The 22,701-nt window shown below is 41.1% G+C and overlaps 1 protein-coding gene across 7 annotated transcripts in view; it reads left to right on the forward strand.

Annotated features, from left to right (window-relative positions):
• CDC42BPA (CDC42 binding protein kinase alpha) overlaps positions 1 to 21,992 on the forward strand; it is a 310,403-nt gene extending 288,411 nt beyond the window's left edge. For 6 of the 7 annotated variants that reach the window (XM_058533583.1, XM_058533582.1, XM_058533586.1 and 3 more), the window contains 6 exons: positions 2,600 to 2,684; positions 5,315 to 5,438; positions 6,116 to 6,233; positions 14,297 to 14,414; positions 20,379 to 20,536; positions 21,257 to 21,992. In XM_058533583.1, coding sequence (XP_058389566.1) covers positions 2,600 to 2,684; positions 5,315 to 5,438; positions 6,116 to 6,233; positions 14,297 to 14,414; positions 20,379 to 20,536; positions 21,257 to 21,388 — 735 coding nt within the window. In that variant the 3' untranslated portion in view covers positions 21,389 to 21,992. Of the gene's footprint in view, positions 1 to 2,599; positions 2,685 to 5,314; positions 5,439 to 6,115; positions 6,234 to 11,305; positions 11,492 to 14,296; positions 14,415 to 20,378; positions 20,537 to 21,256 lie in introns of all 7 variants that reach the window. The other variant, XM_058533588.1, reaches the window with a different exon arrangement.
• The last annotated feature ends 709 nt before the right edge of the window (positions 21,993 to 22,701 follow it).

Below are 22,701 nucleotides of genomic sequence, written 5' to 3' on the forward strand. Positions count from 1 at the left end.
GTGTTATCTTCCACTTTAGTTTAAGGAGCTCTGAGGGAGTATATTATTCTTTTTTTTTTTTTTTTTTTTTTTTGTGAGGAGGACCAGCCCTGAGCTAACATCCAATGCCAATCCTCCTCTTTTTTACTGAGGAAGACTGGCCCTGGGCTAACATCCATGCCCATCTTCCTCTACTTTATATGGGACGCCGCCACAGCATGGCTTAACAAGCGGTGCATCAGTGCGCACCCGGGATCCGAACCGGCGAACCCCGGGACGCCGCAGCGGAACGTGCACACTTAACCGCTTGCGCCACCGGGCTGGCCTCTTTTTTTTTTTTTTTTTATAATTTTATTTATTTATTTTTTTCCCCCAAAGCCCCAGTAGATAGTTGTATGTCATAGCTGCACATCCTTCTAGTTGCTGTACGTGGGACGCGGCCTCAGCAGGGCCAGAGAAGCGGTGCGTCAGTGTGCTCCCGGGATCCGAACCTGGGCTCCCAGCAGCGGAGCGTGTGCACTCAACCGCTAAGCCACGGGGCCAGCCCATATTATTCTTAATTATTGCTATTTTTCACATAATGGTATGCAATTTTAAATCCTCTGAGGACAGATTTCACAGGCCAGAAAAGTGATTAAACTTGGAACCAAAACTGTGTGTAAGCATTTTTCATGATTAAAAAATAAAGGTTTCACATATGCCTAATAAAACATAGTATTTTCCTTTAATATTTCCCTTTGATAACATGAAGAGAATTTTTACGAGTATAGAACAGGTATTTTGCAAAAGTGAAGAGTAATAGTTTCATATATATATATATATGTAGCTTGTATCACAAGTTGAGGGGCAGAGTTTAGAGGAATAGCTAAAAGAAAGTAGCCAAGATTATATTTAAAAATCTGCCCCAATTTTAAACCACATCAACAATGAAAAAAGCTCTTATAAATACTACCACATTATATAAAGCAACTTAATATGGTCCTCTGGTTTGTAACTTTTGGCTAGTTTCAATTAGTTTTCCATTTTATTTTTATCATGTTAATTTTGAAATATATATGAAAGAATATGTGACCTTTATGAAACATAATAGTAAACCCATCACTTGTGACCCCACCTCCTAACCTAAGAGCCAGACCATTATCAGTATCACTGCATCTACCTGTGTACCTTTCCCTTATCCCATCCTCCTGTCTCACCCCAGAGAAGTTCACTATCCTGAATGGTGTGTTTATCATTCCCTTGCTTTTCTTAAAATACAAAAGTTTCTGCATATTAAATATTCCTAAACAATATATTGTTCAGTTTTGCTTGCATTTGAGACTATAATTTTATGTTGTATATCATCTTCTGCCTTGCTTTCTTCATGCATTTACTATGTTTCTAAGATTCATCCATGTTGTTACACATACCGTTTAAAAATTCATTGCTTTGCACTAGTATAAAATGTACTGTTGGGTGAATAGATCACAGTTTATTTATCCATTCTCTGATTAGCAGACATTTAAATTATCAACCCAGCTTTTTGCTGTTATGGACATTGCTGCATACGTCTTCTGGTGTGTGGGTGCAGTAGTTTCTTTAAGTCACATTCTTAGGAATGGAATTGGTGGTCACAGGGAATGCAAGTGTTTGACTTTACAAGATATGTCAAATTATTTTCCAAAGTAATTGTACCAGTTGACACTCCCACCAGCAGTATATAAGAGTTCTTACTGACCCACATTCTTTCTAACACTTGCCATTGCCAGAATTCATAGTTGTATAACCGTAATAAATGGTTTTCTATTTGATTGGTCCTCTTTTTCTTATTGACTTACTGAAATTCTTTATATAATGTAGAACTGGGTTAGTAATGGATGTAGTGAATCTTTTCCCTGTTTGTGACCTGTCTATTCATTTTATGGTATATTTTGCTATTTATAACAATAAATTACATTGTCTTGCTAAAAATTTATTGTTATAAATTTTAATGTAGTTAAAAGTGTTATTCTCATCCTTTGGGTTTATCTTTTTCCTCTTGTTTAGGAAACTCTTTCCTGCCTCAAGATCATAAAGATATGACCTTTATTTTCTTTCCAAAGTTTGAAAGTTTTGCCTATTACATTTATATCTTTAATTCATTTGGAATTGATTTTTTGTGTATGGTGTGAGGCAGGGATTCAATTTCATTTGTTCCATATAGAAAACCAGCTGCTCCATCACCGTTTATTGACAGTCCCTCCTTTCTCCAGTGATGTACAATTTCATTTCTGTCATTTATGTACATTTAGTTCCAATAAGATTCATAAAGTAGCTGTGTTGATATCTTAGTATAATCGTTTGGTCACTAATGGCTTTAAAAAGTCAAATTTAAGTTTTAAATGTATTTCTACTTTTTTCCCCCCAGAATATTCTTTCTTTAAAATGTTATTATTATAACTTTGTTCAAATTAGATAATTTTATACCTTTCCAGTCAGAACTAATGTTAATTTTTTGTTGATTTTCTGTGAGGACTGTATTTTGAAGGGGAAGGATAAATTAAAGGTCTTAATAGTATGTGCTTTGTAAACAGGCCAAACGTTTTAGATTTAATTTTTGAAGGTTTTGTTGAAATACTAATTTCATTTTTTATTATTTTAGGTCCGACCCTTAAACAGTGAAGGATCGTTAAATCTTTTAGGGTTGGAGACAATTAGATTAATATATTTTAAAAATAAGATGGCAGGTAAGAAAATACACATTAATCAAATAGCTTCAATGGAAATATCCTCTCTGACTGCCTGAAGATAATAAGTGGCAGAGCCCAGATTTACACTCAGCTGTATCTTGCTCCAAAATCTGTGATCTTGGCCACTATAATACTCTTTCAGTATATTAAGATAAACTACTGGACAAAAAGTCATCCTGTTTGAGCTTGCATAGCTATGCAAGCAAAATATTTGTTTCTGACCTGCCTTGTTATTTTTCTGTGGAGTACTGAGGTAAGTAGAGAAAGTATAGCTGAATGTATCTTCTGTACTTTTAATACTGAAGAACCTAACCAAGATTTGTAGCACTAAAATTATGAAAACTCATCCAGAGTTCCGACTGGGGACTTTGGAATACATCTTCTGCCCATGCACAGGGTTTAGAACACCCAAAGTGCCAATGACAGTGTGGGCGGCAGAAGCAGGGAAGAGAGGAAAGTCACAGGAGTGCCCAGAATCAGGAGAAGGGGTGGGCACCCTGGGAGAGGAGAAGGGCAGTGTCCAAAGTAGTGAGGTGAGTCCCAGCCAGGGAGCCTGTCCACGTGTAATTAAATATGAAAGTGATTTGCCAGAGTGTACTTCAACAGTTAAAATCTCACTTTTAACAAATGTTATTATAACGCTCTCTTCCTTATTATAAAGTTATTCTCATGTCTTAGCAACAGATTTCTATACAGCAAAGGTATTCATAAATTTATGATCTTTTATAGTGGATCTATTTAATGAAGATGTACTTACGGCACATTATGTATTTAAAATAGTAATTTAAATTGATTTAAATGTAAGTGAAAACATCGGCATCAAGAAAACACATTAAAATGTTTATACCAGTTCTCTCTGGCTAGTGAGATTGTTAACTTCTTTATACTTTTTCCCCCATATTCTTCCAATAAATTTATATATTCTGCTATCAAAAAAATCCATCGAAAGTTTATTTGTTGTTTTTGTTTTTGTTTGTTTTTAAATACTAAAATACAATGGCGGGGCTTCAGATTTAACGCTCTGGTACATCCTCTTGGCACTGGAAGTTTCCTGTATCCAGTCTGGTGACTGTAGGAGACGACCTACGCTAGGAGGATATTCCAGTATGACTTGAGAAAGCATATTCAGGTTTTAGAAAGGATTCCCACTCAGAGATGAATTCACCATGAAGCTAATGAAACTTAAGCTTTAGGGCCCTCACTTCCAAGACCCTATACTTAATTTTGTATCTGTTTCTTAGAGGAATTCCAAATATTTGTAGAAGATTGGATCCACTCTATTCTCAGTGTGTGTGCCATGCTGATCATAAAACGTGCCCATTACCCAGTTTGTGTCTCTAGGGTAACACCTCTGCCAACGTGTCTCTTCCTGGGCTTCCGTCTTTCTGCTCTAGGCTAAGAGCAGAGGTGGAGCTTGGAGGAGGAAGACCTGACAAAATCGCAAAGTAGTTGTCTTGTTCTTTGAAAAGGGAAGGAAATCGCCTTTCCCAGAGCCCTTTTCTTTTTCTGTCTCACTTTCTCCTTCATCTCTCAGGAGCTCAAATGCTCCTGCAGCCCTCTGGCTGTCCAAAATCCCCTCTTGCCACCACAACGCACCAACACCTGCTTTACCCTCACAATTCTCAAATTCCAAAATTGTGCTTCACATTCTCATCTACTTTAAAAGTTCTGTCCTTTTAACATTTGTTGTTAGGAAAGCAATCTGATTAAGCTACGACGATACAGGAGAATGTTGCTTTTTTCTAATCGTCGACTTTGGCTTGCCTTCCAGGCCCACTTGGCTTCTTCTGACCTTCTTTTTCTCTCTTTAGTTTTTTGGGTGTTAAAAACTTAAAAAGATGACCTTTTCTCTTCTCCCTTATCTTGTGTTTAGAGAATGGCATCCATCATGGTGTATAGACACAATCATCTCTTTTATTCTTAGAGTGTGTTCATGTATCCCAGCATGTTCTGGGAGCCCATGGCTGACAGTTTTATTCACCTCTAGGTATTAAAATTGAAATAGGGTAAGATGGGCACTGCGTTGCTAGGTGTATACGATTAAGTATCCTCTCCCCCCAAGGCGAGAAGAATAGAAATAGCTACAGATTCTTGCCTTTAGAAAAGGAGGCTGGGCCGGCCCCTAGGCGTAGCGGTTAAGTGCACGCGCTCTGCTGCTGGCGGTCCAGGTTCGGATCCCAGGCACGCACCGACGCACCACTTGTCAGGCCATGCTGTGGCGGCCTCCCAAATAAAGTGGAGGAAGATGGGCACAGATGTTAGCCCAGGGCCAGTCTTCCTCGGCAAAAAGAGGAGGATTGGCATGGATGTTGGCTCAGGGCTGATCTTAATCAATCAATCAATCAATAATAAATGATAATAAATAATAAATAAATAAATAAAAACGAAACTAGTGGGAGCACAATTCCTTTTACTTACTCCACATCTCGCATACTGGATCTTGCAGAGGAAATGTTTTAATATGTAAAAATAATTTTAATTGTTATCGTTTACTTGAATAGTTTACCATTTATGCTTGATTACGTACTTGTACAATTGATTAATATTTGTACTGTCTTGGAGATTAATGGATAAAAAGCATTTTAGCACTTTAAAGAAAATAATTATTCTTTGTATTTTTTTAACAGAAGGGGATGAACTAGTAGTTCCTGAAACGTCAGATAATAGTCGGAAACAAATGGTGAGAAATATTAACAACAAACGGCGTTACTCCTTCAGAGTCCCAGAAGAGGAGAGGATGCAACAGCGGAGGTAGATTTTTAATTTATACTCATCATCCACACACGCTGGCAGCACTGGAAGTACTGTTTGGTGATAATACTATATTTGATGTGGGAGGAAAATCTGATCTCTGAAAATCTGTCATTCATCTGTGGTGTTAAAAACTGCCATAATGAGTGTACTTCTCAGTGTAATTTTGATTCATTTCTCAATGTATGTGGAATAGTTAGAATTTTCAGAATGTGGGCCTTTCTATAATATAAACATAGAACATATCTGTGCACACAGTAAACCTGTGTATATCTAAAAACTTCAGATTAACTGTTCTCTTCCGAGCAAACAGAAATAGGCTGGTAGTATTTCCAGTTACCTATAAAACATTTCTAAAGTATTATCAGTTATTTTAAAAGACATCCATAAAATGGTCAGAATTATCTGTAAAATAGAGTAGACTTCTTTGATGTGTAAGCACTAAAAGAACCCTCTGCATTTTCCCACCACAATCATAAGATCTTTTATTTAAAATTTAAAACAAAATCTTCTAAGTCAATTTTTAATTGAGTTTATTCCATTATTTTAGTTCTATCCTCATTACCATGATTGCACAGTTTTATTTTTATGAAAAAATAGAGTATGCTTAATTTTTTTCTAAAGTTATCTCAATTGATCATGGATAAAAATGTCTAAACGGATGTCTTATCTTACAGAGAGATGCTACGAGATCCAGAAATGAGAAATAAATTAATTTCTAACCCAACTAATTTTAACCACATAGCACACATGGGTCCAGGAGATGGAATACAGATCCTAAAAGATCTGCCCATGGTAAGAAAAATGAAGAGTGAATGTGAATATCAGTGGGGTTGAGAGTAAGTGGGGGCAGGGGAGGGAATACATGTATGTGTGTGTGTGTATATATTTATGTGTTTAAATATGTATATAGACAAGAAAATATATTAGTATAAAGAGGCAATGCTTATGTCAGTATATCACAATGTGTAAGATGCATGATGACATACTTGATGAGAAAAACATAAATTTATACATCTATCAAAAACCAAGCATACCAAGTTCTTATTTTAAAAACTTCTCTCATCCTTAGAGTTACTGTTGTTGGTGGAATAAACTGCCAGATTTGGGAAGGATCTCTACCAAGATTCAGAATGGGTTGCCAAATTATTAAAATTTCACTAAGATTTAGCAATTCAGTACAGATATTTGGCCTTTCCCCCCCGCCAGAAAACCACATTAGCTTGGCCATTAATTGTTACACCTCTCATCTGATTGTGAAGTTAAATATTTTTCCTTCGCCCAATTACAAACATGTTGCCTGGTCAGTCTTACATTGAAAAGTACAACATAGGAAAATGTTGTTTTATAACAACATGCAGATTTGATTTGGGGATCTATTATTTTGAGATTAAGAATATTTGGATAACTGACTAATTATCCAGGCTCCGTTTATTATTGACATTTCAGTATCATAGTACTCTCAACAAACTATTGAAACCTTAATATGACTCTCTTGATCAGTCGTGATAGCATCTAGATTTTGCGCAGAATTGTAAGCATACTTTATGTACTATGGCCGTTTGGGAGATGATTCGTGAATCTTGACCCAAAGCTCTTTTTAAGGCAGTCTGTCTTAATTACCCACATTACTAACTTTACTATGATAGAAGATAAAAACATCTATCATGGACAGAAAAAATGATAGGTAATATAGTTTGATGTGCAGGCAAGCTTTTTAAAATAAAAAAGTTAAGCTTTTAACAGTAATTTTGCATTTATTTCGTGGGAGGAACAAAAAACCTGTATTCGTTTGAGTCTGAGTTCCTTATTGAAATATCCCAGTTAACCAGTTGGCCCTGCTTATGAGTGAATGTGACATTCTCATACATCATTTTTTCATCGTCATGAAGACGTTTTTATTATGTGGTTATTGTACTGTTCCTTCCTTGAAGGAGTTCCAATCATTCACAATAGTCATTTATCCTTTTCGAATGAGGATTATTATTAGCCCTGCTGGGTAAATATAAATAAAGCATGCAAAAAGATTACAGCTAATCTTGATATAGTAATTAAAACTAAGTGAAAAATTTAAGACTGAACATGTTAAATATTAAACTCTTATACTTATCTATCATATTTAAAAGTTATACTACTTTTGCAGCTTTTGCCTGGGAATGAGAGTTCAGATTTCTCTCCATTCTTTCCCATTCTGAACATTTGCTTAAGGTCCTCAGTCTGGTTTTCCTTTATTCTCAGAAGTAAACATAACATGACTATATAATCCAAAACCTCTGTCATTTTTCCTCTTGGAAGTTACAATGTCAGGTACAGAGCACCTTAAAGAGAGAGAATTTTTTAATTATGATAAACAGTTGAAATGCTTATCATAATTAAATATTTATAGCTTATATTTGATAGAGCAAGTGTTATGTACTATTTTAATGAAACTTTTTGAAATTTAGTTAGTAAATAGTTTTTCAGCACCTGATATGTGGTTAGCATTATGGAGGAATAGAGGGATACAAATTTCAAACACACATACATATGTTGCAAAACAACACATCGGCACATACCAAATTATTTCAGTTGTTAACAAGGTTTTAATAGGTATTATCCTTTTAAAATTAGAATTTCTTTCACTTTTGCTTCATTTTGGTGCACAAAAAAGAATATGGTTTTCATCTCATATATTCCAACAACATAGCAAGAAGAATTATAGAAAATTTTTCTATAAATTCTATTATATCCCACGTATTACAGTATTTTTCTTAAAGTGAAGCAGTTTCAAGATTTAATAAAATGTTCCTCTGCTTGGTATTCTTCTGCCTCAGGTGAAAAATCAATTAGCTAACGTTCCAGAATTCTTTCAGACCTTCATACACAGTGAGACGTGGTATTCCTACACCCTGAATAAGCACACTGAAGCAAAATGTCAAATTTCCGACATTGTAAGAACTTTTATATGAAGCATCCCTCTTTACTCTACTTTTTCTCCCCTCACCCTCCCACCACTTAAAGTAAAAGAAAACTCTCTAATTTTTTTGTTCAAAATAAGGTCTAGTCTTTATTACTGAGCAAAACAAGTTCAGATAGCGTTTCCCAAAGATTGGTCCCCCACCTGACCCCACGACTCGTGGCCTTCTGTACCTGCCTCTTATTCCCCTTAGACCTCCTGATTTTTGTTGTCACTGATTTTGTTAACCCGTGACCACCTTGTTGGTTCTTTGCGTCATTAACGCAAGTGACTTTTTGCCCTAGTAATGCAATCCAATTTTTAATGTTCCTCCCATGTGTTTCATGTTTTATCATTTAAGCACTTTTCTGTTTCCAGGACAAGAAGTTGATGTAAATTTTTGAACCTGTCTCTTCACCTGTCCGTGTAGTATTCCATCAAAGATGTTATGTGTCTGAATTCCTGTTCTTCACAGCCTTATTTTATTTTCACCTAACTTTCTTCCTTTCACCAGCAAAGGATATGCAAGCTGGGGCTTTTCATAGGTGTCCATTTAATCAGCTAACAAACATTTCTTAATCTGCTGTCTGCCCAGAACAAGGCTTATCTTGGGGTAGACACTGGTAAACAATACAATAACATGCATGTCTGAAAAATATAATACTATGCATGTCTGTATCTGTGTGTGTGTATATATATATTTATTGAAACGCTTGAGATATTTTAACATGTTCTCAGATTTTAGTTCTTTCTACTGAAATAGAATTATCTATATTTAGTGAACTATTTCCAAAAATTAAGATGAATTAAATTCATCTAACATTAACATGTAAAGGAGAGCTTTCAAATACCAAAGCTACGTGTTGTCGTCCATGCAAAGAGCATGTATCTCAGACATTTTTATGTTTCAACTTATTCGAGTCCGTATTGCTTTCCTGTGAATTACTTAGAAGCTGAAGAGAGGTTATTGGACGTCTTTAGAAGCTTAATTGTGTTTCCTTTGTACCAAAATGATACTGAAATAGGGTTGTTTGCCTCATGAATATGGAAGAGATAGTAAGAGAGTCATTTTTTTTCCTTTCATCTCCTATAGCTGATGTGAACCTTTCACGTTTGTCTTAGTGACCCAAGAGAAAATAAACAGTTAATATAAAATAGCATGTATGTCTTCAAAGTACATACCGTGTTAGTTTTCTTGACTCCTTTTGTCATTTACCTTTATTCATAGTGGATACTGGTAATAAAGGACAGATTTTTCTCCAATTGAATGCAAGATCACATTTTAACTGTAGAAGATTTATTTTCAGCACGTAACATTTCTCCTAGCCTTTACCCATTCCTAAGACTGTTCATTAGGATAAAATTTCTGGCTCAGTGACCTCTTAGAACTTTAAGAAGTAGTTTTGCTTCTTAAAGTCAAAGTTACATTTACATCAATAGTTTTTTTTTGTCTTTTTGGAAATAACCTGAGAAAGTACTGATTTCACTCACATCTCTAAATTTAAAACAATATCTTACACAGGAGCCTTTTTTTTTTTTTTTTTTTTGTGAGGAGATCAGCCCTGAGCTAACATCCGCCAATCCTCCTCTTTTTTTTTTGCTGAGGAAGACAGCCCTGGGCTAACATCTGTGCCCATCTTCCTCCACTTTATATGGGACGCCGCCACAGCATGGCTTACCAAGCAGTGCGTCGGTGCGCGCCCGGGATCCGAACCAGCGAACCCCGGGCCGCCGCAGCGGAGCGCGCGCACTTAACCGCTTGCGCCACCGGGCCGGCCCCCAGGAGCCTTTCTTTTAAACCTACATAATTGACCAGATTTTGTTTAACAAAGCAAGCTCATCTCAACTCATGAGAACATAAATTCAGTCAGCATTCTCTCCAGCAAGTTATTCAATCTCTGCCCCTAATGAGGGGGTCGCAGGACGTCTCCTGGAAACACAGTTTTTCTTCAAAAACTGAACCTTGAAAATTCCCAGAGAAAGTGACTGGGTACTGAGTGACAGTTCCCAAATATTCAGAAGTTATTTTATCTGAAAAACTAGAGTCTTTGGCTTCAAAAACTTATTTTTTTAATACACCGAAACATTGAAGGGAAATTTTTCCCTTATTAAAATCAAACATATTCTTTTGGGTGTCTACATGGAGATAAGCTTGGACTGCTTAAAGGTAAACCAATAATTGGTATATTCCACAGTTATCACAATTTTTTTTTTCCCTGAGGAAGATTCACCCTGAGCTAACATCTGTGCCAGTCTTCCTCTATTTTGTACGTGGGACACCACCACAGCATGGCTGACGAGTGGTGTAGGTCTGTGCCTGGGATCCGAACCCGTGAACCTGGGCCACTGAAGTGGAGCAGGCCAAACTTAACCACTACACCACAGGGCCAGCTCCCACAATTTTTGTGATAAGAAAATAAGATCAGTAAAAGCAAATATTTATCACAAGTCTATAAATACCAGGAAATGGTTTTAGGTTTCTAAAGAAACAGTTTCATAACATTTATAACGAGAGGCTGGTTTTAGGTTCCCTTGTTCTTTCCTTTAACTGTTTCTTGGTTTTTTTCTATTCTATTGTTTTTGGTAGATTTTTGCTGTGTTTTGATTCTATCACACAGGAAAACACTGAACTAAACTCTGAAAGTCTCCTTGCATCTCTGCAAGTCCAGTTTCTACTCACTTGATGATAGTCATAAAAGAATAATTTTATAAAGTGAATGATCTTTTGCAAATCAGCTGTTTAAGTAATTGGCAGGAGGATTCCGGAGTTTACCATCCTGAGGCCTGCAAGTATTCATGAAGGGCTCAGTTCTGATGTGCGATACTTGTGGCATGTTTTCCACATGCATGTTGTCTGAAATGTCACGTGTAACTAGTGAATCCATTTTCATTGCCTTCTTACCTTTTCTCTTCTCTCTGTTGTTTTTGATAGCCAGGTTTCCCTTATCCATCCCCTCATCATCACTCCGGTCTGATCTCCTCTCCGATCAACTTTGAGCACATCTATCACATGACTGTTAATTCTGCTGAAAAATTTCTCTGTCCTGATTCCATAAACCCTGAATCCTCCCCGTCTCTGCGCTCTGCCCCTGGTACACCAAGCTTTATGACTCTGAGGGTATGGACAGCTGAGTCAGGTGTTAACTTGTACTAACCGCGTGCGGGTCCTCTGCCTGGCTTCCTGAGTAACACCGCTGAGGTGCTACACTGGTGACCCTTTTCCTGTGGCCTGTTTCTCTTTTGCCAAACTTCTATTCCTCCTCCTCCTCCTCCTCTTTATTCAAGTGCTGTTTTGTTTCTTCTTTTGAGGAAAAAAATGAGGCCTGGGGAGGATTTCAGTTTTATTTTTGAAATAGTATTGGAAGTTTTTCTATGTTTAATAAAATATTTTCTCATCATGATGTTTTCCATTACAGATATCCTCGTAAGAAATAGCCCCTGAATGGGTCTTTATTCTCTTAAAACAAACAAAAAAGAGATCCCAGAATTTCTGAATTTTTTATAGTTCATTACCCTAGAACCAGTTCAGTTCAGAGAAATTTTTTGTATTTAGTGAAGTTAAATATAGTAAAGTCTGTAGTAGGGACTATCCACAGGCCTTCTATCTACAGTAAACCACTTCTTGAAAAACTTAAAAATGTCCAAACTAAAAAGTATAATAGTATTAATGAGTAACAGGAAAAGTTGCAAAAAGAAGATAGTCTTATTAATCTTTGAGTTGCTGATATGCCTTTAATTCCAGCCAGGATCCAAGATAAGGAAACTAAATCAGAGAGAAAAACACACAGAGTGTGCTGCCTTCTGAAGGACCGTGGCACCTGCTGTCGGTCCCTTCCTTTTAGCCATGCATCTTTGTTACCAGTGGCCTTGCAGTGGGATGGAGAGCTGGTGGCCATTAAGGCTGAATATCCATACTTCCATCAAGAGTGGATGAATATCCATACGTCCATTAAGGCTGAATATCCATACTTCCATACTAACTTCAGCGGAACATTTTCTCAAGTCAGTTTTGCAGATAATAAAATATTTGGGTTGTATCATGCAAACCCATTTTTCATAGTGACCCCTGACTTAAAAAAATAGTTGCATCAATTTTTTATTTGTATATATAGTAAAGTAATTTTCTGTTAAGAAAACTAACTATAGGATGAGAAGTTTATTTTTGTGTTTTTGTTTGTATTATAAAATTATGCTAAATTATAATGTTTTAAATGGCATTGGCATTGGCATTAAACTATAATGTCATTTAAAGTCTTATTTGACAAAATAAGATTAACTGTGATAAAATAAGCCTTAGTTTGCTTGATAACAGATTGCAGGGAGTATATTCCAGAGGAATGTTGTATAAATTAATCAGTCAAGAATTTTTCATATAAAAGATGGTGGAATTGTTGCTTAAGTTAGTCATCTATAAATAGAAACACTAATGTCAGTTCAAGTTTTACCCTAACCTTAAGCATATTTGTACATGAAAAGGACCAGAGGCTTAGGTTTCATATCACTTTATAATGAAGTTGAACTTTAGCTAAATGAATGATAAACTGTTTTTTTTACAAAACATATCTTCTGTGTATCATTCTTTTATTACTTCAACAGTCAGTGTTACAAAACAACTGGTATATTTTTATAGACTTAATTTTTGCCATTTATTCTAAGGTAGGTTCATTCTATAGAAAAGGACGACACCAAGGTATCTGAAGGTTTATAGCAAAAACAATAAAAACCTAAAGGTTGAAACTGATCTTCCCCACTCTTTTGAGCTTTCCTTTGCTGCATTGTACGCATGTCGCTGGTCTCTTGTAGGGTTGCTCCTGTATGCGCGAATGTTGAAATGCTAGCACTGACTGTTTCAGTTTTAAATTTTTTATTTTCTTAGAGAAAAAAAGGTAAAGCATTTGCTTTAAACAAATAACACACTAAGAATTACATGGACTTTGCAAATTTGATATGTGAACCAAAATGGCAGTAGTAGAATTTAGGGCCAGCCGACCAGCCTGCTTTCTGTAGGTGTGATTCTTCAAAATGTATGATTTGGTGTTTTTCAAGAATTATTAGTGCGTGTTTTCCCGATCGCTCACTTTGGCCTGGCGTTAGTTGTTTTGCTATAACCTTCCCTCAGGTGTTGGCCCTTCTTCTGGTCTGGAAGGTTGGCGCCATCAGAGAGGCCAAGTGCTCTCTGTTCTCAGCCACATTCAGACAGCTCGTCCTCACGCCACCTCTCTCGGTGTGCATGACTTCCAGACACTCCAGGCCCATGTCCCACCTGGGACACCAAAGCCATTCTGTAATTAGATGGGAAACTTCTCAACCAATACGCCCAAGTTAAAGCACTTCACCCAGGCTGTGAGTGTTGCGTACATCATTTTTATGGCTCAGAGTACCTGCCTGTCTCTGGGGCAGCAAGGGGGCCTGGTGACTGGGGATGTGGACGTGCAACCGGCACATTCAGTACCACGCCCATAAAACATTCACTCCAGAAGAATGTACTTTTAATTGACTTTCCTCCAGATGGGCTTATTCAGTTACTGAGTTATCCTGAGCAAATAAAAATCTCATCCATAGTGAATGCTTTGTTTCAGTTATCTGTAAATGTCCATGTAATTCTACACTTCACTGTCACTTCTAACCATGTAACCTTTACTTACTGTTCTCACAACAAAAAAATTCTTATTTGTTGATAAATATTTCAATAAGTATAAGGATGAACACTTATCCTTGATTGGGGTGAGGTTTGCTTCTGTTTCTTCTGTTTAGGGCTTTAGTACTTTTGTGGGCAGGAGGAATTATATAATCTGTTCCTTGTTCTGTGTCACTCTGGTCAAGATAATTTTATTTCTTGAAATTATAATGAAGACTAGAACTCTCTGCAGAAAATCAGCTTCTCTCTGGCTGAAGAATTTTTCTTTCTCTCTCCTTTTTTTAGAACCCTCGGCCTCAGGAAAGTCGGACAGTATTCAGTGGCTCAGTCAGCATTCCATCCATCACCAAGTCCCGCCCTGAACCCGGTCGCTCCATGAGCGCCAGCAGTGGCCTGTCAGCAAGTAAGTGGCCCCGGCTGCAGGAGGGGCAGCCGTGCTGCTCTGCCAGTCCTGTGGGCTGCCGTGCTCTCCCTGACGCCCTCATGGTGCACCCGTGCGTTAGCGGTGGCTCCAGTGTCTCAGCCCTGGGGGTGATGCCCAGTAAGCACAGTGAGTCGCTAAGGACGTAGTCATGGAGTCCTTTCAGAGCTCACAGCGCATGTGGGGGACAGACAGACGGATAATGCTACAAACTGTGGTGCTAGATGCTCTGAAGGAGATAAGCAGGGTGCAGTGATAGAGACCAGCAGGGGGAGCTGTTGGTGAATTCATGCTGAGGAAAACCCATGCCCTCTCTAGGGGTGGAGTCCTCTTTGAGTCAGGTTTGATTATTGAAAGAAGGCCAGTGTGGCTACCTGGTAGGGTCAGGGAGTCACGGAAAATAAAGCACAAGAGGTAGGCAAGGTCAGATCAAGCAGGGACTTGGAGACCAAGGTAAGACATTTTTTATTTTATTAAAAATGCAACCGGAAGCCTCTGAGGAGTTTTAAGTAGGGAAGGACCTTCATCCATTTGCATTCTTGAAAAGATCCCTCTGGCTGTCAAATGGAGAATGGATTAGAGGAGGGCAAGCAGGAAGCAGGCATCCTGGTGGGAGGCATAGAGTGGCAGGTGGGAGCTGATGGAGCCTTGGAAGCGGCAGAGAAGGAGCAGAGCATGGAGAGAAGCAGATAGTCTCCAGGGATGTTTTCGGAGGTAGAAACATGAAGACTTGATGATGAGTTAGCTGTGGGAAGGTAAGGGAGAGGGACAGTTAAAGATGATGCCTGGGTTTCCTGCTGGGTTTGCCGCTAGAGCATAAGCTGTTCACTGAGGTTTGAGGGGACGTCCTGGGCATGTACAAAGGTCCCAATGTAGGAAAAACATGAGCATGTTTGATAACTGAAAGAAGGCCGGGGACAGGTTCAAGAAAATGCCCTTTTGCCACAAAAGCCAGGTAATGTTCATCATTCATCCAGTGGACATTTGTGAGGACCCATCAGATATCAGCTCTTCTGCCGAGGCGCAGACGGTAAAGTCCTAGATGACTGAGTACCTGCCTTCAGGTAGCTCACAATCTTTATTAGCCTCTCTTTTTTTCACCTTGAGCTACAGCACATCCTTTCTGGACTTCTGTACAGAACCCTGAGCTCAGGGCCCCCAGAGAGAGAAAACTGTGCTCCATGGTGGACTTATGTCCAGCTACTGCCCAGGAGCAACTTTTCAGTGGGGAGGAAGAGGATGGAAGGCGTGTCAAAAGATATTGTTTACCTGAATAAAAGTACCCAGGATGCTAAAAGCTGCTTACCACAGATTGAGAGGAAATGCACAGATGGAATATTTGGCTGATAAATAGAATTAAACTTTACTCTGTCTGAATTCACTGAGCTCCTTGGTAGTTCCTGGATTAGAGGCAGTGAGGTAGGTTGTCAGATGATCATTATAGCTTCTGATTTGGGGAAGACTGTTCTCGGCCAAGGGCTGCTTTTCTGTCACTTTCTCAAAAGTAGCCTGGCATTGGCCTAGAGATCAGAGGGAGTGTAGCTGGAGTGTGCCAACATCAGTGCAGTCCCAAAATATACCAGATCTAACTGTAATGAAACCTCTCCTCACTTCCCTACAACTGAGCTCTAAGAGAAGCGGATTGCACTGAATCCAGTTTCACATTTAAAAGTCGTTCAGTCAAAAACGTATTTGTTGCCTCATGTTCTTGAACTAGCTGTTTGAGTCAAAGCCTCCTGATGCAGATTGAGTTTCTCCTTCACTTGTTGTTCTTTCAGCAACATGGATGTCAGCGCCCGCTTTGTGCGCAGCTGTTGTTCATAGGCTCTGGCAATGTAAAGGTGAAGGGTGCTCTAGTAGGTATCTCTTGCTGTAGAACAAATTACCCCAAAACTGAGAAGCTTAAAACAGCAAACATATATTATCTCTCACAGTTCCTGAGGGTCAGGAATCTGGGAGCGGCTTAGCTGGGTGGTCCGGCTCAGGGTCTCTCCGGTGGTTGCAGTCAAGCCGTCTGCCGGGGCTGCCATCAGCTCAAGGCTCGACTGTGACTGGAGAATCCACTTCCCAGCTCACTCACGTGGTTGTTGGCAGGCCTCCGTTCCTTGCCGACTGTTGTGTTGGCTGGAGGCCTCCATTCCTCACCAATGTGGGCCTGTCCATACATTGCCTGAGTGTCCTCACGACATGGCAGCTGGCATCTCCTAGAGCAAGTGACCCGAGAGATGGAGAGACGGAAGCAGCACTCTTTTTATAACCTAACCTCAGAGGTGGCATACCATCACTTCTGCAGTGTTCTGGTGATCACACAGACCAGGCCGGCACAGTGTGGAAGGGGACTCCACCAGGGCATGAATACCAGCAAGAGGTGCCTGCAGCAGATTCACAGAGCAGGCTTTCAAGGAGTTTTCAGTTGACAAGCAGAAGTTTGAGGCGTACAACTTGCATCTTTCTTGCCATTATCTCCTAGAATGGTCTCTGACCAGTACGTAGCCCTGACCACAATGAAAAAATCTAGCCAATTGGAAACATGACAAACATTTTATTATCTTTTTATTAATGGCTAGGTAGGATAATGGATTTAAATCATAACTAACCATAAGTTATCAAGAATTGAGATGCAAAGAAAGCATCACAACATTAATAGTTAAGTCCACAATCCATTACCCAGAACCCCTGGGGCCAGATGTTGTTTTTGTTTGTTTGTTTTCAGAATTCAGATTTTATTTTTTATATTTTAGAAAGGAATCTGCCATATATTATGTTTCATTCCCAGGAAGATCTGGGACGGCACCCACAAACATATTAATATTTACAGCAAAATTTATGACTCATCACACTATAAATATATAAATAAATGTAGTCTTTTTAAATAAAGTCTATCATCAGCCTCCAATCCAGTCAGATTGGGTTTGCCGCCACATGAGTTTATGTCAAACTTGAAAAAACATTTGGTTTTCAGGGCTTTGGGATTTGTGGAATTGCAGGTGGGGATAGGACCTGTAAAACAGAGATGTAAAGGGCCGAGTCGCCCTCTCCTTAGGAGTGCTGGAGTGCAGATCCCCATCGCTGTTGACAGTATGCACCCTACAGACTGGAACTAGCCCCACATTCCCGTCAAGGCCTTTAATGCAGTGGTCAGGTTTGGTCTTCCTGAGATTCTTGGTTACAAGCTGTTTGTACAGAGGTAAGAGTAAGACCATCCCAGGAATGCGAAGGGGCATCTGCTATTTATAGAGTGCCTCCTACTGGCTTCAGGAATAGCCCAGCTCATGGAAAAAGTTTCCAGAAGCACCGCCAGCCGAGAGAGACAAGAAGAAATAGGGGACCATGTTGTCAGTCTCCACAACCAGAAGCACAGGATCTTTCAGAGCCACACTCATGATGGCTTCATGACGTGAAGTCACATTAACACAGAAGTTTCCACCACGACTCCACTGCAGCCCACCTGAGGGGTAAGACCCACTTCCATCAGCGACGGGGGCTCCCTGGGTTGTGCAGAGTTAGACACCCTCACCCCAAGAGATGCAGGGCCCAGAGCCCCCGAATCACATCTAGAACTCCTCAGAAGAGGCCTTGCTGGAGGATGTGGTCTCAGTCAGCCGGGACCACCGTTTTCACATTGTCCCCAGGCCCCTGTTGCTGTTCAATCAGAACAGCCCTACCATAATTTTTTACGGTTGAGGTGATGGAGTGTGTCATTTCTATGAAAGGAACATTCACAAAATTTAAAAGAAGCATAAATCACTGAGGTGGGATTAAGTTCCTTGTTCTGTAAGTGGTCGCTAGGACGGAGGGAAGGAGACGGGTGAAAAGGATGTGCCAAGCGCTGTGCAGCCCCACCACACAGCCCACCATGCGCGTTCTGTCCCGCATTCTGTTCTCCACGTGCCGAGCGCTCAGTTGTTCTCACAAAAATCCCGTACGGTGGAATTTATTTTCTTATTTACAGATGAGGAAAACTGAGACCCAGAAAGGTAAAACAACTGCCGAGTCGCACGATAGTAAGCAGAGCAGCGGGAGTCTCTGGCAGTTTGAGTTTTCTGCTCAGAATGACAAATTAAAAAGTAATAACTTAGGGGGCCGGCCTGGTGGCACAGCAGTTAAGTTTGCATGTTCTGCTCCGTGGCCAGGGTTCACCAGTTCGGATCCTGGGCGTGGACCTACTCACAGCTCATCAAGCCATGCTGAGGCGGCGTCCCACATAGAAGAACTAGAATGACCTACAACTAGGATATACAACTATGTACTGGGGCTTTGGGGAGAAAAAAGAAAAAGAGGAAGACTGGCAACAGATGTTAGTGCAGGGCCAATCTTCCTCAAAAAAAAAATAGTAATAGTAATAATAACTTACACTATGGTTTTGGTAAACTGAGCGCTACACTAAGCATGGGGGAATTGGAAGAGAAATCATAAAAGATGACTTATGCCTTCAAGTAGGTTGTAATCGAAGGAGACAGAAGATCCACACCAAAAATCTGTGTATATATTTCCAAAGAAACATATCAACAAATGAAAATCAGTACATGTCTAGGGGAAGACATCTCTAGAAACTGGCTGGAGTGTTGGGGAGCAGACCTCCTAAGGTGTAGGATTAAGTTAGTGGTTCTCAACCCAAGATGCATTCTAGAATCATGAGAAGAGCTTTTAAAAGTTAAATCAGAAATTTTGCTATAATTGGTCTGGTATAGGGCCCAGGCGTTGGTATTTTTAAAGCTCCATAATATAACGTACAGCATCTAACCAGTGTTGGTAACCTCTGCAATGAGCAAATTATGGTGACCGGGAAATGCAGACATGGCTCTGACTGCAGCCGAACCTAGAAGGCAGCTGACCACGACCACCAAGGCCGGGTCTTCACCAGGCAGGCTCCGATTCAGTTTGTTTATGAAGGCTTCTGTATTTTGGTGGTCATTAGGTACAGATGCTCTAAATAGAGATCTTTTGACATTTTCGTTGAATACTTAATGTAAAAAAACTAAATTGGGATTTGTTAAACCAGCAAAAAGTTGAAACAACCACAATCTGTATCTTATAGTTGTACTAAAACCTCAATACAGTCTTTTTTGAACAATGATCTTAATATTGAAGCCCAGCAAGATGAAAACATTTTTTGAGCAAAAGCTAAAGCGTACTAGAGAATGCAAAGTGCTTTAAATAGGTACTAACAATACCCCAGTGTTTTCAGAGTTTTTTGTCATCCTTTTTCTTCCTCTGAACAGTGCTGGTCCCTACCCTTTTATGTACCCCAACTCTAAGATCAAATAGAGTGTGATTTTAAAGAAACTCACCTCATTTTTGTATCTCAGGCTTTGCCCTGTAGAATGAAAATGCTTCTCTTATGTTCCTTGATTTTTTTGTGCAAGTTCTCCAGCAGTTTTGGTTATGCGCCAGGTGGAATGGTCCTGGTTTCTGGGAACTGTTCTCTGCCTCGTCATCCAGCACGTGTTTTGAGCACCTGCTGTGTGCCAGGTCCTGCGCTGGGCCCTGGAGAGGCAAAGACCAATCATTAGGAGAATGGCAGGCACATAATTATAACACGATATCGTAAATGCTATGAAAGAGAGGTACTGTAGGAGCTCGGGGGAGAGGGAAAGACTCACTGAGGCGGGAGCGTGTGAGTGAGACTCGAAGGATTGGTTCTCTGGGAATCATCTAGAGAGCAGGGCAGTCCAGGCACGGCCAGGGAGCGGGAGGGCAGGCAGCCCTGAGAGTGCTGCCCGCTCACCGGGCGTCCCCCGTGGCTGGTGTGGAGCAGGAACCACTGTGCGGGATGGCTGGGCTCCGGGGGAGCGGGACTCGCTGCCCATCAGTGAAGGGCTCAAGCTGGGAAGGGTGACCCCGGGGTGGTGGGAAGGATGGCCGGTCATCTCAGCAGTCTGTATGCTTTCTAAAGGATCACCCCCTTCTGCCTGCATAAAGTTTTACCCGCTTGATGTGCTGCAGGGTCATCTGCACAGAATGGCAGTGCATTAAAGAGAGAATTCTCTGGGGGAAGCTACAGTGCAAAGCGGCAGCCCATGCCCTCCCCATCAGAGGGCTCGCTGTCTTCCGGAGGCATGGACCAAGGAAGTGATGCCCCGGCGAGGGACTTTGACGGAGAGGTGAGTGCAGCGGGGGTAGCAGCTGTGTCTGGAGATGGGGCCTTGGAGAAACCCTGTACTAGAGAGCCTGGTGCCTTTACGGTGATTCCTCCACCATGACAACGGCCTCAGCCGCAGCAGGCATTCGCGCTCCATCTCAGCCAGGGGGCGGCACAGCCAGGCTCTTGGATTGCAGCTGCGATTTCCCCGGAGGTGTTCAGACTTCTAATAACTTTTGTATGAAAATGGCCCGCATTTCTAAAGGCCTGCAGAAAGGACTGTGAGCGTCTGTTATGTTCTGTGCCTTGTGTTCAGCCCAGAAAAGGGGCCTTATGCTGACAGTAGAAAAGTCACATCAGGGCCGGCCCTGTGGCTTAGCGGTTAAGCGCGTGCGCTCCGCTACTGGCGGCCCGGGGTTTGGATCCCAGGCACGCACCGACGCACCGCTTCTCCGGCCATGCTGAGGCTGCGTCCCACATACAGCAACTAGAAGGATGTGCAACTACAACATACAACTATCTACTGGGGCTTTGGGGGAAAATAAAGGAGGAGGATTGGCAATAGATGTTAGCTCAGAGTCCGTCTTCCTCAGCAAAAAGAGGAGGATTAGCATGGATGTTAGCTCAGGGCTGATCTTCCTCGTAAAAAAAAAAAAAAAAAGTCACATCAGGTCAGGTCAGGGTGGCAGGCAGGGGCCCATGGTAACTTGAGCCCCTCCCGCCCCTCCGCTTCTCATTACAGGACTCCGATTCTCCGAGGCATTCCACAGCTTCCAACAGTTCCAACCTGAGCAGCCCTCCCAGCCCAGTGTCGCCCCGAAAGACCAAGAGCCTCTCGCTGGAGAGCACCGACCGTGGGAGCTGGGAGCCGTGAGCCGCTGTAGCGCTCAGAGCCTACACCAGAGCAGCTGCTCTCTTAGCCCCTCCCCCCGCCCCTCTCACCTTCATCTCTTCCCCCACCTCTGCCTGAAGACGTCGGGCTGGCAGCAGTAGCAGGGTGGGGGTGCAGGAATCCTGACAGTATGACTCGCAGATCCACGGCCCACCCTCACTTAACAGCCGCAACCGTAAACGCAGACTTTCATTGAGCAGCTTAGATTAATATTGATTTCATTTCATACACTTAGAGTGGCTTTCCATAATATTTTACCCCTCCCCCAAAAGGTAGCTTCAGTAGACAGATTACACAAATGTAAGCGATAAGAATAAGATTAGACAGACTTCTCTTCGCAGTAGAGTCTCGTTAGCGTCCTGAGGTAGCACAGGGCCCAGCTCATCCAGCACCCACATGAGTGTCGACCTGATCGGTGCCAGTAAATCCTTATTAATTAAAACAATGCATATTTTACTACAATACAGAGTTTAAATAAATACACAAATGTAGAGGTTAAATACTGAATGTATATAGTAAAAAGAAGCATCTTGTATTCAACGGAAGATGGATGCATATATAAGAGAGATCATTTAATTTAAAGAAACGTGTTGTTCCTTGTCTGTTTTCCAGCTAAGTAATCTAGAGGGTAGAAGGGCCTCAAGCTGACAGGTGTGAAGGGAGAGCCCACGTCAGAGCTCCCCTAGTGCCCTGCTCTCAAGCTGGTCGCAGGTCGCCGTCACGGTCACCCGGGAGCACCCGGGGACTGGCGTCCTGGCTTTGGAGTGTCCCCTGAGCACCAGACTCACAACATTCGAAGCCTCTTCAGCGGCAGCGTCAAAGGCACATTTTCTTCTATCCAAGACATTTCTTTTTCTAGTAGTTGAATTCGAACCATACTTCTCATTTTTTATTATATTTTGGTGTCTTCTGCAGATGAGTGTAGGAATGCAGTTTTGTCACCTTCTGATCCCTTCCATCTGAAAGGACAGAGGAATGTCATGGCTTCTGAAAGTCCATAAAAGGTTTCATGACAGTGCTTTTTTCCTGGGCTAGTCCCCTCCTTCCCTGACTTGCAGGGAGGTGTCTGTCCCCTAGGTGAGCCGGCTTCTCACGGAGGGTGGCGTGAGCTTCCTCAGAGAAGCCTGGGAAGGAGGATTTAATTACCAAATAATATCAGAACTCAAATGCAAGGACTTGAACAGCCTTAATCAAATATTCTTTCCCATACCCCGGGGAAATTGGGCGTGTTCAGCCCCAGCGCACAGGCGGGAAGGTCGCCCAGCACGCCCATCTTGGTGGGGAAGCTCTTCCTC

The sequence above is a fragment of the Diceros bicornis genome, chromosome 38 (genome assembly GCF_020826845.1).
Source record: "Diceros bicornis minor isolate mBicDic1 chromosome 38, mDicBic1.mat.cur, whole genome shotgun sequence".
NCBI lineage: Eukaryota > Metazoa > Chordata > Mammalia > Perissodactyla > Rhinocerotidae > Diceros > Diceros bicornis.